We start from the raw sequence: 16,503 nt of genomic DNA on the forward strand, positions 1-16,503 counted from the left end.
TTTGAGGCATTTCTGATGGAATATTTCAAGTAAAACGATGTAATGTTTTGGTCGTGACGTATCGTGACGGAACCGAGCCGACAGTTCGTGACCAAAGTTTGTTTTACAGCGGTCACTACCATTAGCCTTATTGGTTCCAGACCTCTACTTCGGGCTGCGAAACAAGATGGCGAACAGTGGAGAATGTCCATCGTTGTATTCCTCCTTGGAAAAGATCTATTTAGCATCTACAGATAAAGCATTGTCGAGGTTAGAGATCTGGGTTACTTTTTCTCGTTACTTAAAGCTGATTTTTCTTTCAGGACCCGAATTTAGCGTAATTTCCTTATTTTGCTCCTTCAACTTCCGGTAACAGGTTTCGCACCTAAAATCATCGGTAGTTGATTTTCAAGATCGTCCCTTTGTAATGATGATTGTCATGTTATGCTCGAATATGGTGGAGTAGAAATTTAGCGCTAAAATTCAGGGGAAAACAGCATGATTTTTATAAGGAAAAAAATTTAAAGATTTGAATTTTAATACTGTCAGGTACTGACACTAGCCGGTCTGTGATTATGTCACGTGATGGGAAATGGTTCCAGAAGAAACCGAAGACTTGTAACGCTTGGTGTTATGCTGGGCAAGATTTCCCTACAGCCCCATAATTCATTATGCATATAGTTCTTAAATAAAGAAAAGATTGGCGAAAATAAAAGACTGCTTTTAGGACAACGGCTTTGTTTTAGATTAGTATGGGGTTAGACGGAAATCTTTCCGAAAGATGAATGATATTTTATATCTTTTAGTGCAAGAAGGGAAAATATCTGAAAGGTTTGAGGTAGAGAGATAATTCAGAAATAAGGTTTTTCTTTAACTATCCCATCCGCTTAATTTTTGCAAGCTACAGAATATGCACAATAGCCCCTCATCATTCCTTGTAGAGTATTATTTGCAGAGAACTACAGAGGTTTATCACCATGTTTTTGCAACAGATTATACTGTTGGTACAAATTTAATTTATGGTTTGAGGAAAATTGTTTCGTAATTTGGTTTGGTAGACAAACAAGGTTTGAAAATCATATTAATTTACTAAATTACACTAAAGTCCTTACAGTTCATCAGTGTAAAGTAGGGGCACCTAAACTATGGAAACCAATTCGAGGGCAGAACTGAAACAAGAGACACCAAAATTTGAAATTCAGCCAATAAAATTGTGGTCACAGAACAAAGATATCTCAACTTGTTGAGTTGTAGTATTTTGTTAAAGGTAATAGTTAACTGTTTAACTCCCATGAGTGACCAAGAGAGAATTTCTCCTTACAATATCAATACAATATCAACTAGATAAGTGATGAGAATTAAGAAAAATATCAATTTGGGGATAATTAGTTGATTCAATACTAAATTCTCTGAACTTACATGATAAGAATTGTATGGTTGACAGAAAGGAGAATTACAAATTTGATCTGGGAGTTAAAGGGTTAAAGGTAACGATACTGTCCTTCAAATGATAAGTCTAAATGTTGGTCCTACCACAGATATTAACATAAATGGAACAAAACCTGTGCAAAATGAATTCTCTTGATCACACTCTAACAATCTATATGTAAATTTAAGCAAATGTAGTGTGTTTAACTATGAAACATGACTGCAGAAGAAGTTCTAAGCTTATCCATTCCTCTTTTCCTTTAAACCAGAGCAGTAAACTTCCACACTTTACAATTTCTGAAAAAAATTCTGCCATTGTATTTTTGTATTGCCACGGTTTCTTGCATCAGGCTGTGAAAATTTGAGGCATGCATTGTATGTTACTCAACTGCCTATGATATCGTACGGTTTCTATCTTTTTTATAAGGTATGAGAAGATCAAGGAGGCATTTCATAGCAAGTTTGGCTGTTCTCCAGAGTTCTATGCAAGAGCCCCTGGAAGAGTAAACATTATCGGTAAGGGATACTATGTTTGCTTGTGTGGTCATACATGTATGTGGTAATTTAAAACAAATTGCAGGTCAAAATTCTCATAGCTGGAAGCTATTCTAACTTCCCATTGTTCCAAAAATAATATACTGTAATTCTTAAACACAGAAAAACATACATCAAACAAGTTTTACTTCATTTTTACTTGAAATCATTTTAAATTGGAATGTTTATACTCTGTGTTGCTTGAGGCTTCATTGTGTTAACAGCATTTCTTTCAAAAATATCTATGTGCCCATTGTGGAGCAACACATTTTCGCATATGTTATCATTTTGCACTCAGTGCAAAATTTTGTACTTACCAAATATAATTCACCAATTTTCTATACTATATAGCTGGTGGTTTTTTGTGTGTTTTGAAGTGTTGAGTGGTAGAGCAGTAGTTTCTCCCACTTTAGCTCATTCCAAACTTCTCTTTACTTGTTCCTTAATGTCTCAAAAGTGGGCTCAAAACCACCATCAATGCAAGCTTTTAATTTGCCATATTATGTATATATAACAGGAGAACACATAGATTACTGTGGTTATGGAGTGTTACCAATGGCTGTAGAGCAAGATATTGTGATAGCAGTGGCAGCTAATGACCAAAAAATGCTTAACATATCCAACACATTTGAAGACTTCCAGTAAGTAATAAGGCATAGAGATATGTTATGGAATAAAAGAGAAAATTCCAAAATGTCTTACAACATAAATACATGTAGATCAAACCGGTGAGCAAGTAAAAGAACAGACATTTATCAAATTTCAAACTTTCTATGTTACTAATTTGCAAATTTAGAAAGGAGGGTTACCGAACAAATCAGCTCCAGGGAGATGAGGGGGTTTACTAGTCATTTTGAAAATACTCATAAAAAGATACTAGGTTGACCTTAGGTAAGAATATTTTAGATTTAAACATCTTAACCCCTACCTTTCATTTTGTTAACTTCTAACTAAGTCACCTGTTGATATTTGCGATGTTATACAACTCAGAAACTTCATTCTGCAACATGATATGTAAATTTGAGGGAAAAATAAGTGTTTAAATAACAAAGAAAAAGACTCTTGTCCACTCATCATCTTAATTAACAACTCCTGTGATTTAGAGTGCAATACAAATAACAACCCTTAAATGAATTTTTCATAAAAACACAACCACACCTATGTTTGATGTAATTTGTCTTTATCCTTTCCACTTGGGATTTATCAGTGACCTGAAACAGGCCAAATTGCTTCACAATCAGTGAGCAGTTTTTAGTAAATCCTAAAACTGTGGATAGCATTGAAGGTGCACTCTGATTGGCTACTCAAACTCCAAATATCCTTTCAATATGTCACTGTTTTAGCATATACTTAGTAAGAAACTATATCACATCAGAGTCAGTAGCCTGGTTGGATATTTACCTCTGTCACTATTTCACAGCCTGGTGCATATCCCCCACCAAACACTTCCATTTTAGTGAATAGTTTTCAAGTACTGCACAATTAAAAATGTATTTAACTTTTGTATCGATTTTCTTGTTTCAAAATTCTTTTATCAGGGATTTCAGTGTGAGCTGTGAAGATTATAAGATTGATGGAAAGGAATGGTATCATTATTTTCTCTGTGGCTATAAGGTGTGAATGAAAACTTTTTTTTTGCTAAACTGTACCCTCTTGAAGTCTCTTCATGTGATTAATTATCATATGATAACAATAGTGCTTAATATAATCATGATGATTATTATTCAAACATATCAGCTATCTTACTATTGTTACCTGTCTTTAAATTTTTTAGGGGTTAGTGGATCATATGAAGATTGAATCTCCAGTTGGATTGAACCTTGTTATAGATGGAACTGTTCCAAAGGTCTGAAATGTCAATGTGAAATTATTTAGTCACTCATTTAACTTTCTATCAGCAACAACTTACTCTTCCTTATAATTTCATATTTCATTTTTGAAGTTAAGGAATGGGTGATCACTGATGATGTTTTTTTGACGACACTAATGATTTTGTCTCTTTTTCATCAGAGTGCAGGGCTTTCAAGTTCATCAGCTTTAGTTTGTTGCTCAGGTTTGGCCACACTCCATGCCAATGGGCTCAAGCTTAGTAAGGTGTGTACCATCAACTAGTTAAACTAGAATTTTTATGGTGGAGTGACTCTCAAAATAATGTGGATGTTCATCATTTGAGTTAAAGTTACCATGACACATTTTGATCTTATACCATCAGAGCAAAACTTTACATTTTCTGCTATGAATTAACAAAGTATCCTTAAGGGTTTAAAATACTAATTAAAACAAACTTAAATTGTGATCACTCACTTTTAATCAGGTCAACTTGAAGGGAAATATTTTCACAAACACTTAAATTCTAATTTCTTTTTGCTGGTGAACTCTTTATTTTTTTTTTAATAATCCAAACTTTATGAAAAGTCTATATTTTAAAATCTGTTTCTTTTATGCTTAACAGCATGAACTTGCTGAGATATGCACAAAATGTGAGCGCTACATTGGGACTGAAGGAGGAGGGTAGGCATAGAAAATCTAACACATAAACCATTACAAAAAAACTTTTGTGACTTCTTTTTTATGCCATGTACATGTTTGGTAATATATTTGTGAGAAAGATATCATAATGGTAGCATAGTAGTCAGTGTGTTTAAAGGTCCTACCTCTGGCTAGGATCATTATGTGGTATTCTTTGGTAGGACACCTACCAGTAAATCTCATAGTATGTTTAGGACTAGTTTATCTATTTGCACCAGAATATTGTCAAGTGGAAGGGTGGCAAAGTTCTAGGGGGTAAACTGTGATATTTCAATTATTGTTCAAAAGGAGTAGTAATAATTTAAGAAGCCTGTGGGAAAGATGTCCCTTTTTGCAATTTTTCAGGAAAGTAAGGCCAGGGTGAGGGAAGCATGAGCAGAGAGCAAAGGGCAATTCTTGAGCAATGCCCACCCCTCACCCACACTTTGTACTTGCCTCTACTCACCTTAAAAAAAAAAAGTGACAATCTTTTTGCAGGCTTAGCTCCTACTTGCTTCAGGCTCCTGAAACTGCATTCAGCTTCTGCAGCTGTGTGTCAGAGTCAGTCTGAAGTCCAAGCTTTGTAAAAATTTACCAGTTTACTGTGTCACTAATTCACAGTGACTCTGTGCATAACATTTAAGGGATTTCTGGCAACAACTTGCTGCTACTCCTGAGTTCACAGTTAGATCAAATTTAAAAGCTCCCTCACCCATTTTGAACAATAATTTGTTTTCAGCCCTGAATATCTCCCCAGTATTAATATCTGATAAATAAAATTTAAAATCCTGTACTCTAACTTGCCTTGTGTTTTACAGAATGGACCAATCCATTTCCTTTTTGGCCGAGCCAGGAACAGTAAGAAAATAATTTTCTGACTAGAAGGAAATTGTACAGGATGTGAATTAACCTTTAAATGTTGATGTTATTTGCCTGCATCAAGTGCCAACTTATGACACAAAGTGCAATAAACAGATACACCATGATTGAAAGAACATTGTCACTAAAATGCAAAAGGGAAAAAGCGAAGGACAAAACATGAGAATTATTATAATAGATAGGATAACAAATGTATGTGAAATGAGGAATGAAGTAGCTGCTTGATCTACTGGTGTTTACAGAGTTACATGTAAAGTTCATTTAAAGCTTCTCTGAACTTGCCAACAATAGTAGCTGAAGAAACAGCTTTTTACCTCATTTTTCATTTTTATTTCTCATTTTTAACTCCTAAAGGCAAAGCACATCGAGTTTGATCCAATAAGAGCTTATGATGTCACTCTTCCAGAAGGCATTGTGTTTGTGATTGCGAATAGCTTGGTATGTAATTTGAGAAACAAATGATTCTTTTTTAGGAATTCAAAATTAAGGAATCAAAAATGTGATGAGCTTTGTTCTTTAGCTAACAACAAGAATGAATGACATCACAGGTGAAATTAAATGGTGACGTCAATTTGGCAAATAGATTCCACGTTACCGTGGATCTGTTCAGTAATAGATCACAGATGACATCAAAGTTTGTTAAGAACAAAAAAGTTGCACGCGAGGCGCAGCCGAGTGTGTCACTGACGACTTCTTACTAAATTTTGTGGTATTCTGTGACCTATTACTGTACAGACCCAAGGGAAGATAGAATGTATTTGTTTTGTAGAATAAAAAGGCGAAAGGTTGTTATTGGTGATGAAATCTTTGCGTCTGTCCTATCAAAGATCATAAGTAGGAACCAAATAAAATCCAATTCAGTTTATCGTGAACAAAGTGATAAGCATTCGCACAGCGCCTTTCTCTTATAATAAACTGGGTTCCGATCCAGAGGAGAGTAGCTGTGCTGCAAGTCACTTACTTCTACTAAAATTGGACTAAGCTGCGATAGAACAAGCCACTCGGTCCATGTTCAGACATGAACCTCTTTTTATATTATTTTGTCTTTGCAGGTGGAGATGAAGAAATCTGCGACGGCTGGCACGCATTTCAATGCAAGAGTAGTCGAGTGTCGTCTAGCAGCAAAGGTATTATTGATAAACGCAGTTCTGCAAATCAGGAAAAAAGGCGCCTTTCAAGCCTGGCACATACTACCTTTTCGCGTCAAGGGATAACATCAGGGACTTTTTTTTACGTAAGGGGAAGGAGGAACGAAGGAGTAGCACTCTGGGAGAAACTCTACTTGCAGTTTCTGAGAAACTGGTTTAAGATCCGACATAGTTGGTCCTTAGACTGGATCCTTTTCTTGAAACTCAACTCACCTCTCCTCTTGTAAACAGGTCCTGGCGAAGGAGTGTGGACTGGACTGGAAAAGTGTTCGTCGTTTGAGCGAGGTACAACAAGGCGCGGAAAAGAGCTTGGATGAAATGTAAGATTTTGCACCTTGGACGAGCAGCATATACCATTTAAGATGAAATTGCTAAACCATAGTTAAGTTCATACTTTCGATTTTACTTAATAAACTGTCAGTAGACCCGAACATAACAATTGTGAGTGTTTCTTGGAATTATTTTAACTAAAATCTAAATTCTAACAAAGTTCAAATAGCCCTTATTCCAAGTCATTGATCGATCGAAAGTAAGAATGCAACGTTTAAGAGGTATCTGTTTTTTCCGCTGTATTTTGAAACAGGGTTGCAATGGTGGACTCATGCCTGCATGTCGAGCCGTACACGAAGAAAGAGCTATGTGAATACTTTGCACTTACGGTATGTTGATTGTATAAAAGTTGGACGGACCTCGAGTAGGATATCAAAATAGTCCAAGAATTGCTTGCGGTGATAACATCTAAGGAACACTCCTTGCTTTATTTCCTCAAATATTCCAATCACATGTATCTAGTAAAGGTATGGAGAGATCTCTACATTACTCCAAATTCCTCTAAAATATACCTGAATACCCAGATGAAATAAGGGGGCAAGTATTACAAGATAATATGGTTTCATCAGCTGAGTTGATAATGTTATTTGGCCGCCTTAGAGAGTTTCTAAAGAGTTCCTAAAGCCGATGTTTCGGGCTGTAGGTCCTCGTCAGAGCGAATGGTGAAGGGCTAGTTCAAAACGTCAGCTTTAGAAAGTTTTTTTCGGTGGCTAATTTACATTATCAATTCAGTTGATAAAACCAAATTATCCCGTAGTCCCAAAAGCAGTCTTTCGCTTTCGCTATTGTTTTTTCAGTCTATCCAACAACTGTATGCATATTAAAGTATGGGGTCATACTGAAATCGTGCTGAATGTTTCTGTCTGTCTGTTTGTTTGTGTGCTCACAGGACAAGGAGTTAGTGAGCCAATGCATGAGTCCTTCAACAGCAGGAGTCACCAGCTTCAAGTTGCACGATCGAGCCAAACACGTGTATTCTGAAGCTTCCAGAGTGCTCAAGTTTAAGTCAGTGTGCGAGGAAAAACCTGCTAATGCCGTCCAGGTAATAACTGTTTGGTGTCCGTTGCTTGTCTTTTTTAACGTAGGTTGCAATTATCTGTGCTGGGCATTTGTGGCATGCTTTTTCACCCTGGCAAAGGTTACCTGCCTTCTTGCCTCCGACACTGGTTGTATCTCTTTTTGCTCTTCGTACCGGTTGCATGGTTTCCCGCCTTTGGAGCCGGCTGTATGTTTTCCCGTCCTTGACACCAGTTGTCCTGTTCCTCGCTCTTGGTACTGGCGTCTAGTTTTCCAGAATTTTGAATATTTGAGTTATTGGCTTGTCATGTGATTGGTTAGTTGATATACTGTGACAGCCAACTTTTGTGTCTCGTGAGCAGGTCCTGGGTGGTCTTATGAATGAGAGCCATGAAAGTTGCAGTAAGATGTATGAATGCAGCTGTGAAGAACTTGACCAGTTGGTACAACAGTGCAGGTATTGACTCTGTTTCTCCGGAATTTCTCATCAACAAATTTATCATATTTTGATAAATTGGTGTTCGATTTTTCTGTATTTTTTTTTTTTAGAAAAGCTGGAGCCGTTGGCTCCAGGCTCACAGGAGCAGGATGGGGCGGTTGTACAGTGTCCCTGGTGCCGAGTGATGTCCTCGACGACTTCATTAAACAAGTGCATGACGGATACTATGCCGCTGACCCAGAAAGGCTTAAAAGGGTTTCTGAGAGTCTGTTTGCCACTCAGCCGGGAAGTGGTGCTGCGATACTTAAACTGAACTGATATGTTTTTGACCTAGAGAAAAAAAAAAGGGTTAGTATAAAAGTCTAAAATAATAAATAATTTGAGTAAAGCATAGCGAGCCATTTATTCAAGAAAACTACATTCTAGTTACTTGTGGTTATTTTATAGAGGGATTTTAAAAGTGAAAATGTATAATTCGTGCAAATAATCTAAACTGCAAATTTCAACCGTAGTTTTCAGTCAGGTCAGCTGATTATTAGAATTTGATTGACTAAAGTGAAAAGGTCAGCTAAGCTACCCTGGTATCAGTTGCAGAATTGAAGTTCAGTGTTTCCACCTCTAAAATCTAATGGCAAATTCTTCTAATTGACAACTTCCCATCGTTCCTCTGGTTAGCCGCGACAATTTTTCGCTTTTTTAAAGGCAATTTCCCTCTGTTCCTCATTTCACTAAATTCCTATGTAATTGACATTAGGGAATTCCGTGGCAAGTTGATGATCAGTCGTAAGAGTCCAATTGTTAAACGGGTTAACATACACAGATAACATACACAGATAACATACACAGATAAGTTCGCCATCGCAAATAAGAGAGTACAAGACGTACCCACCCGCAATGCTTTGAGTTATGATCGACTTGAGTCATTTATTCATTGATTGACGAAAACTTATCTTTTGTCTGAGTTCTATCTGAGCTCTGCCGCATATATAATTAGTGGGGTTAATAAAGAAGATACCACTAATTTCACCCTCTACACCCTAACATCAGTATGCATATTCTCCATAATCTTCTCTATACATTTTCCAAAGTGCTGACAAGGAGAAGCTGTTTAACAAGAAATAGCTTCTCTAGTTGGTGAACGCTTCTTTTATTGTAGTGACCTTAATGTTTGACTCAGGGGTGATGGTGTCAGGCGGAATTTCAGTGTAGATGCTAGTCACTGCCAGTGGTCAAAGATTAACTCAAGACCATTTTAGCTTTTATTTTTGTTGAGTATTTGCAATTTACATATTTGCTGCATTAGCCAGTCACGACACACTTAGTAACTACAAAAGATAATAAATCAAATTATTTTGGAGTCTGGGATTGTTGTATTTTTGTGAATCGTTTTAATTCGTTGTTATTGTTTTGGGTAGTGCTTTGTTTCCTCTCATGACAATCCACCCTCCTGCACGAGGCCAACTTCGTGCTTGGGTGTTTCTCGATCTCTGTAGCTTAGAGCGATCAAGAGTCTGGCTACTCCTCAGGGGGGCCGTTCTTATAAGTAAGTTGATTAAAAATGGGCCGCAGTTACGTATTTGTGCGCTTCTTACGTGAAGATTTGACCACTTCTCCATCTCGTGTGCCTTGTGTATTCAGGAGGCAAGAAGGACGGCAAGTGCAGTATCAAGCACAAATAATGGTTTTTGCTATTGTAGCCGAAGTCACGCGTAATTTTATTCATCATTAATTTAAAACATCCACACGCCTACGGTACTCAACGGTCGATAACTTTACAGGCAAAAGACAGTGACGCTGCTTTTTAAAAAATGGACATAAACATAGATCCACAGGACAAAATTTATACACAAAACTTGACAAATTACTCGACCTGACTTCGTAACATGACGCCACTGTACAAACATCAACCACAAGTACACACTACACCTGACAAAACGTACAAACACTCACAGGTAATTAACACGTAACGCAATACACAAAGGAAACGGTATGACTATAAGTTTCGCGATAACAGCTATGAAGATTCTTCGTTTTGCGCTTTGCCGCAAACCTTAATTGCAAGATTTGTATGTTATTGAAGGGGGAGGGGTCTGCAAACACCTTAGGACCCTCCTGTAGACGCCCTGCACCACTGGAGTAGGACAAGGTTCTCAGTCTTCCCCAGGCATCCGTTCTACCAGGTTTCCTAGGAGAGGATCCTGTCCTGCTAATGTTCATATTCTCCAGGGTAGAGAGAGGCAATGTAAAGGTGAAGTGTCTTGCCAAAGAACTGACCTGGCCGAGGCTCCGTTGAACACGCAGCTCTCCACCCAAAGTCAACTTTGCGAATCGCATTGGGAAAACGCTTGCACTGACCCTGAACAAGGGTAGTTGAACTTTTGGACATAAAATTATCAAAGTATTAGCAAAGAAAATATATAGAAAGTTGAAGAAAGAACCTTGGATTGTAATGAATTGAACTTGGACGAAGAGAAATCCTCTCACTCACTTCATGTCTATGTAACTGGCAGTTGCTCGAGTGCTTGATCATCATCGTCATTATAATCACTATCATCACTATCATCACTTTTTCGTAGACACCTTTAATTAGATTATATCAAGAGAAAACCCGCTCATAAAGCACCATTAAACATAGCTGTGCGAGCACGTCCTCATCGTTAACTCAGTTCGGCACGAGTATTTCTTCGCGGGTCACGGCTGGCTGCACCAGACACTTGCAGATACTTACTCGCGAGTCACAGGTGGAGAACAGGAGCCCATGGGCTCCTGTGGAGAAGAATTACCAATGTTAGACCCGGAGGAGGATCTGACTCAACGGCCAGCTTTTGTGTTGTTGAAGAACAACCATATGGACGAAGAGGAATTGACAACGGTAAGCTGTGAGGAGTTACTTGTAAAGGAGTTGTTTAATCTCGTACTCAGATCCTACCGTGTAACTGAAATGTAGGATCTTTAGATCGTTACTACCACCTGGCCGTGAAAGGTCTGGGTACAAGACAAGGAGTTGTATTTAGTGGTCACTGGGTGGAATCTTGCTGTTTTGAATAAAAAGCAGAAGGGTGGGGGGGGGGGGGGGCGCTGTCATGGTGGTATTTGATCTCAAATACCACAAACCAAAGATCCTCTTGCCAGCGTATGCGTAGGCGACTTCACCAATGAGTTTGGAAATTTAAGATGTGACCTGCCTCTGCGAAAAATTCTTTCAAACGTTATAAAAGACTGTTATAATTTGTCATTTACAGGCTTAATCGAAAGCCCTTAACTCTGGGAACTCGCTGTCAACTGCCCTTTGGAACTTACAGTTCCTTAGCAGCTCTCGACATGCTCGAGATGACATTTTCTACTCCACTGCAATCCTTGAGTGAATCACCATACGGACCTTAGAGGGATCGACTTTTTATTCTTCTGTTTATACGGTCGACTTCTTCTCTTACTGTTCCCGTGTTGCTTATCAATCACAGCCTGTTCACCCTCAGTGAAGACGCACTGTATCAACCCCTTTCGATAACTTTGCCGTTTGTGACCCAACCCCGTCACGATGATTCACATTAAGTCCCTTTTAAGGAAGGTAGAGTTTATTACTATACTATAGGGACAGTACAGTTTGATCACATTTTTCCTCCGTGCAAAGAAATAGCATAGGGTTTGTTTCCATCACTAATCTATTGAGTAAAACACTTACTTTCACCAAATGATTGATTATTCGATCCCGGCTCTGCTACTCAACAATACCTTATGACGGTCAAATAGTAACCGCACGTCGTTTATACTTAACTTTATTATTACAAAAAACATTTGTAAACCAAGTACACAACTGATGATGTCGCAATGAACAAACGATTATAGCCATCGCGGCGGTTTCATAAGAAAACAGTATGTGTAATTATTTTCTTTTAAAGCTTAATGAAAAACAAACGATTATTGAGGTCGAGACGCGAAGTCTGGGAAATCGAGGAAATCTGCTGCGCGTATGTTGAAGAAATTGGAACAGAGAAGTCCTGTGCGTGAGTTTTGTTTCCTAATCACAAGAAATTGTTTTTAATGTTATTATCCATGAAATGATAAAATTTTCTAAAGCAATCACTCTGCTACCAGTAATAATGTTTGGGACTTTTAATGAACCTGAAATTAGCTAGTCGAAAATTAACAAGTGAGATGGTAGCCTCCCGCCCACTCACGCCGGGATGTTGTCCTTCGTTTGTCGAGGTCTGATTGCATAATGAATTGAGCACTGCTCAAATTTTCCGCCGATAAAGCGCAAACAAAAGAACTACGAACCAAAAAGAAAAGGAGGCAGGAAATCTACAACACGATAGTGTTCTGTGATCTCACATTGAAAGACGAAAATGCCCTCCGTGCGAGTTCTTCGATCCTACGAGAGAGTAAACCGCTTAGTAATTTGTTTTTGAAACATTCTCGCGCCGCAAAAAATTCCGGACATCCCTCTGGTAAAAAGATACTCTACTTTTGTTTAAAAAAGATCTAAGAAATTTTCTTTTTGGCAGCAGACAAGCACTTTATACTTCAATTAGCTTGTCAAATTAGATTGATCGATCGTTAATAGTTATCTCAGCTTTATTTTCTGTAGGACTATCGTTCCATGATGTTTGCCGTTGAGCTTAAATTGTTGTGAAATATTTGTAACGTATGTTTCATTGTACACGAGCTTTCATGTTGAATCTCGTGCAAAGTGAGAGTTGTTTTAGATAATCGCATTCCACAAACAAATTCACGTCGTGTTAAGTGAGTGCTCTTCCGCCAATATCCGTCTTAGTGGCACTCCATTTACGCAATCATCTTTCTCACTTGGTGCAAGCCAGCCGTGATTATAGAAAATCTTCAATGCAATCCATTAAGCTAATTCAAACCATTTGCACTATTATTGAGTCACGCACAATATTCCAGACATCAACCACTCATTATGCTGGCATTCAGTCGCAAAGTTTGAAAAGGTCCTAAAAGGTTTGGTATGAGAATAAGCAACGGAAGAGGTTTATGTTCGCACAAATTAAGCTTATTCATAAAATTCTTGGAATGTTTTATTAATTCCCTAAAATCTTGTGCTGTTGTCTTGTTAGTGTCGTTGTTGTATTTCACAGGCAAATCTGACTTTTTTCCGTCTATAGTTACAGACATCTGCCAGATGTACCCTTGCTCCGAGTTATAGTTCCAGATTGTCCATTGCGAGTGTTGCGTTCTTAGTTGTTGTTAAAATTCAAGGACCAGAGGCCTCCCCTTCAAAATACTCTATCCGCTAAAGATTATCTTTTCTAGCTTCCGACAAGACTCCAGGAATGAAGGAAAGTAGCCTTCCCATATGCTTGTCAAATTTGATATCAAAAGTCACTATCCGGGGGTTAATTAAAATATCTATAAAGCACGAATTTTATTTTGTTGATGCGCCCAGAATGATCGTTGATTAAAAGCAGAGCGTGGAATTGATCATGTGGACCGCACGACAGACCATTAAACTGCTGAGAAGCCATAGTTAAAAAAATAAAAATAAAATGAAAGTGAATTATTATAAAACAAACCACTGGAGAACCATTAAACGACAAGAGCTATTAAAATCTGAATGGAAACGAACAGAAAGAGGCTCCAGGACTGATTTTATAATTTTCAGCAGCCAAACGAAGGGTCAATAAAAAAAATCACATTAACCCCGAAAAGTGGTGAAATGAAGAACAGTGCGCGCACAATTCGAAAAATGAGGTGTAGCGAGGTGCTATCACGAAGGCGTTTTCCACAAGAATGATGAATAAGATCATTTTTTCCCAGGACTAGACAATAAATCTTTTGGTATCTTGTTTCCCATAGGCCATCATCTCTTCGTAGTCGTCAACGCACAGAATTCTGTTGTTAATTAAGTAGAATTTGTCCCCGACACAAAACCTCTGATGGCATCTTTGGCAAGAAAAACACTCCAAATGATACACGTTTTCTCGCGCGCGCATCACCATCTCGAAGGCAGGGATAGTTTTACAGCACACTGTACAAAACCCTTTTGTTCCGAACAACCTAAAAGAGACAGTATAAACAGTTAGTAATCTTTTTATCCGAGCCAAGTGGATGAAAAATCATATCCGGAGAGACGAGAGGTCAACTCACTGACTGACTGCCGGAAAAAACGTTTTCAACTCATTAAAACATGACTGCAAACAAGGCACTTTAGACTGATCGCTGTGTTTTTCCGCCGTTACTAAAAGCACTCTTAATGGAATATTTACTAATTGATGTACATTAGAGTTCACCGCTAAAAGGCTAGGCAATATTTTGAAGAGGACTGACAGCAATCGACGGAAGTATTGAAATGTGTGATCATATTTCTTGACAAGCACAAGTGAAGTATATTTAATAATGTGAAAAAGTTGCTCTTTAATGTGTCGAGCTAAAGAGAAAACGGAGTGTTTTTAATCTTAGAAAAACAAAGTAATCTGCTCAATCCCATTAAATACTTCTGAGGAAAAACTATTTCTTGTGATGAATTCCCAAATAGATGCGCCCATTTGAAGGCAATATTCTCTACTGGAACTTTCGTGTCAACTGTCATCATTTTAACCAAACAAATTGGAGACGAAATTTTAGTTTGATGGAAGAAGTCTGCAAACAAGACCATAGAATTCCAAATCGCTAAAATAAACAGTAAATTTTAAAAGAGCATTTGATGTAAATACTCACCTCAAATAATCCCTTCTACATAGGATTAAATTTGCTTTCGTGTACAATGTGGATCCCACTTCGCCAAGCCGACACTCGCAACAACCACATTTCAAGCAATCTTCATGCCAGTAGCGATCGAGAGCTTTGAGGAGGAACCGATCATTAATGGGGCATCCACAACCTCCGCATAATCGCTTGTTTGGGGGCTCTTTGTGAAAATCAAATTTTTCTGTGGCTAGAGAAAAATGATAATAGTAATCAGGGAAACAACTCGACATTTTATCGCTAAATAAGAATGTTCTTGGCTGAGAGAACGGAAAATAAAAAAATATCACGTAATTATTACCGAGAATACTTTGGCGAAAATTTTGCCAAAGAAAACTGCGCTTTCGCGTATTACTAATCGCTAACTGAATATGGTATAAAATTGAAGAAATTTTGAACCTTCAATCTTCTTAAACAATCGGGACGATTCATTAATTGAAGTACTATCCTTAGCGAGAAAGTAACTTAAACGCTGCCGCTGCAACTACAATTATGCTATTTTCAGCCAGCGCGAGGTTCCTCAACGCTAAAGCTAAGCGTAAATGTTTTGAATAAAATCGAGACAGGACACACCAGTTTGAAGCCTCACAGCCGTCTCTCTGGAGCCGATAGTGGGTAATACAGTAGCCATTGTCAGATATAAATCTTCCAAGACTTTCCGTTATTGGCGCTGTGTTTACCAGCGCTCTTTTACCAAGATCTGATAGCGTATGGCGGCAAACATACAGAGGTCGCCAAATCGACCAAATATTTTCAAACAGAACGAAGTGCTCCAATAAATCGCTTACCCATAACTCTTCTCAGAAATTCTCCGCTCGCTCGCGTAGACTGGGCTTAATTAGATATCTGCGTCAAATCCAACACGGCCTTGCACGCATTCACTTTGCTAAGCTGTTCTGAGGCCGGGAAAGTGTCTAATACGATATAACATGATCAGAGATCACTATATATTCTCATTTCCTGCCCATTAGCTCGACTGTCAATTATTATGTTGCGTTAATCGAAATCCAACTAGAACTGGGTCGCCCTCCTTTGTTCTTCGAATGACAAGTTCATTATTTCATTTAGTGTTTCCACGCTCCCAAATTCGTGTCAGTCGCCCGCGTAATATATCATTTGATACCTCGAGGTTTCGATTTCGCCGTCATCAGGCGAAAATCTTTTTTGGGGCGTTTACGTATCGGCTAAAACCCCAGTTGATGATCTTCTCTGAACAATTCATCGCGTTCGCAGTTTAGCGACTTATTAAACGCAAATGACATTGTTAGTATAAGGAAAATTTACAATTGCTGTGTGCAAATATTTTGACGAGTCCATCTCCCTTTTATGCCGCTAATGTTTTTAGCAGACACTCTAATGACAAATAGTTTGCTTAAGGAGCTAATTAACAATCCTTGTCGGAGATGACTTGAACACAACAGCGACACTTCTGATTTCTGTTAAGCGACAGTTTTGTCCGCGAAAATTTTGCTCACGAACCTTTTGCACGCCCTCCAAACAATGTTGTTGCAATGAATCTTTTTAAAACTGGGTTTT

At 38.1% G+C, this 16,503-nt stretch overlaps 2 protein-coding genes across 3 annotated transcripts; one reads left to right on the forward strand and one right to left on the reverse strand.

Moving 5' to 3' along the window:
- Nucleotides 1-83: 83 nt before the first annotated feature.
- Nucleotides 84-9,619, forward strand: LOC113671760 (N-acetylgalactosamine kinase). Its single transcript, XM_027188013.2, has 15 exons — nucleotides 84-249; nucleotides 1,835-1,923; nucleotides 2,459-2,582; nucleotides 3,480-3,555; nucleotides 3,716-3,787; nucleotides 3,952-4,035; nucleotides 4,394-4,452; nucleotides 5,268-5,307; nucleotides 5,683-5,766; nucleotides 6,381-6,455; nucleotides 6,708-6,796; nucleotides 7,060-7,135; nucleotides 7,696-7,848; nucleotides 8,186-8,280; nucleotides 8,373-9,619. The coding sequence occupies exons 1-15, from the start codon at nucleotides 167-169 to the stop codon at nucleotides 8,578-8,580; spliced, it is 1,407 nt and encodes a 468-aa protein (XP_027043814.2). The 5' UTR covers nucleotides 84-166; the 3' UTR covers nucleotides 8,581-9,619.
- Nucleotides 9,620-12,022: 2,403 nt separating this feature from the next.
- On the reverse strand, nucleotides 12,023-16,223 carry LOC113671767 (LIM domain only protein 3). Of its 2 annotated transcripts, none has more exons than XM_027188020.2 (3): nucleotides 15,756-16,223; nucleotides 14,941-15,157; nucleotides 12,023-14,280 (listed from the first exon to the last, which is right to left on the reverse strand). In XM_027188020.2, exons 1-3 carry the CDS (start codon nucleotides 15,757-15,759, stop codon nucleotides 14,043-14,045), a joined length of 459 nt encoding a protein of 152 aa, XP_027043821.2. In that variant the 5' UTR covers nucleotides 15,760-16,223; the 3' UTR covers nucleotides 12,023-14,042. The 2 variants fall into 2 exon arrangements, with proteins under 2 accessions (XP_027043821.2, XP_027043820.2); XM_027188019.2 differs by having other exon boundaries at nucleotides 15,541-16,187.
- Between the last annotated feature and the right edge of the window lie 280 nt (nucleotides 16,224-16,503).

This window comes from Pocillopora damicornis, chromosome 10 (assembly GCF_964200805.1).
Source record: "Pocillopora damicornis chromosome 10, jaPocDami1.2, whole genome shotgun sequence".
Classification (NCBI taxonomy): Eukaryota; Metazoa; Cnidaria; class Anthozoa; order Scleractinia; family Pocilloporidae; genus Pocillopora; species Pocillopora damicornis.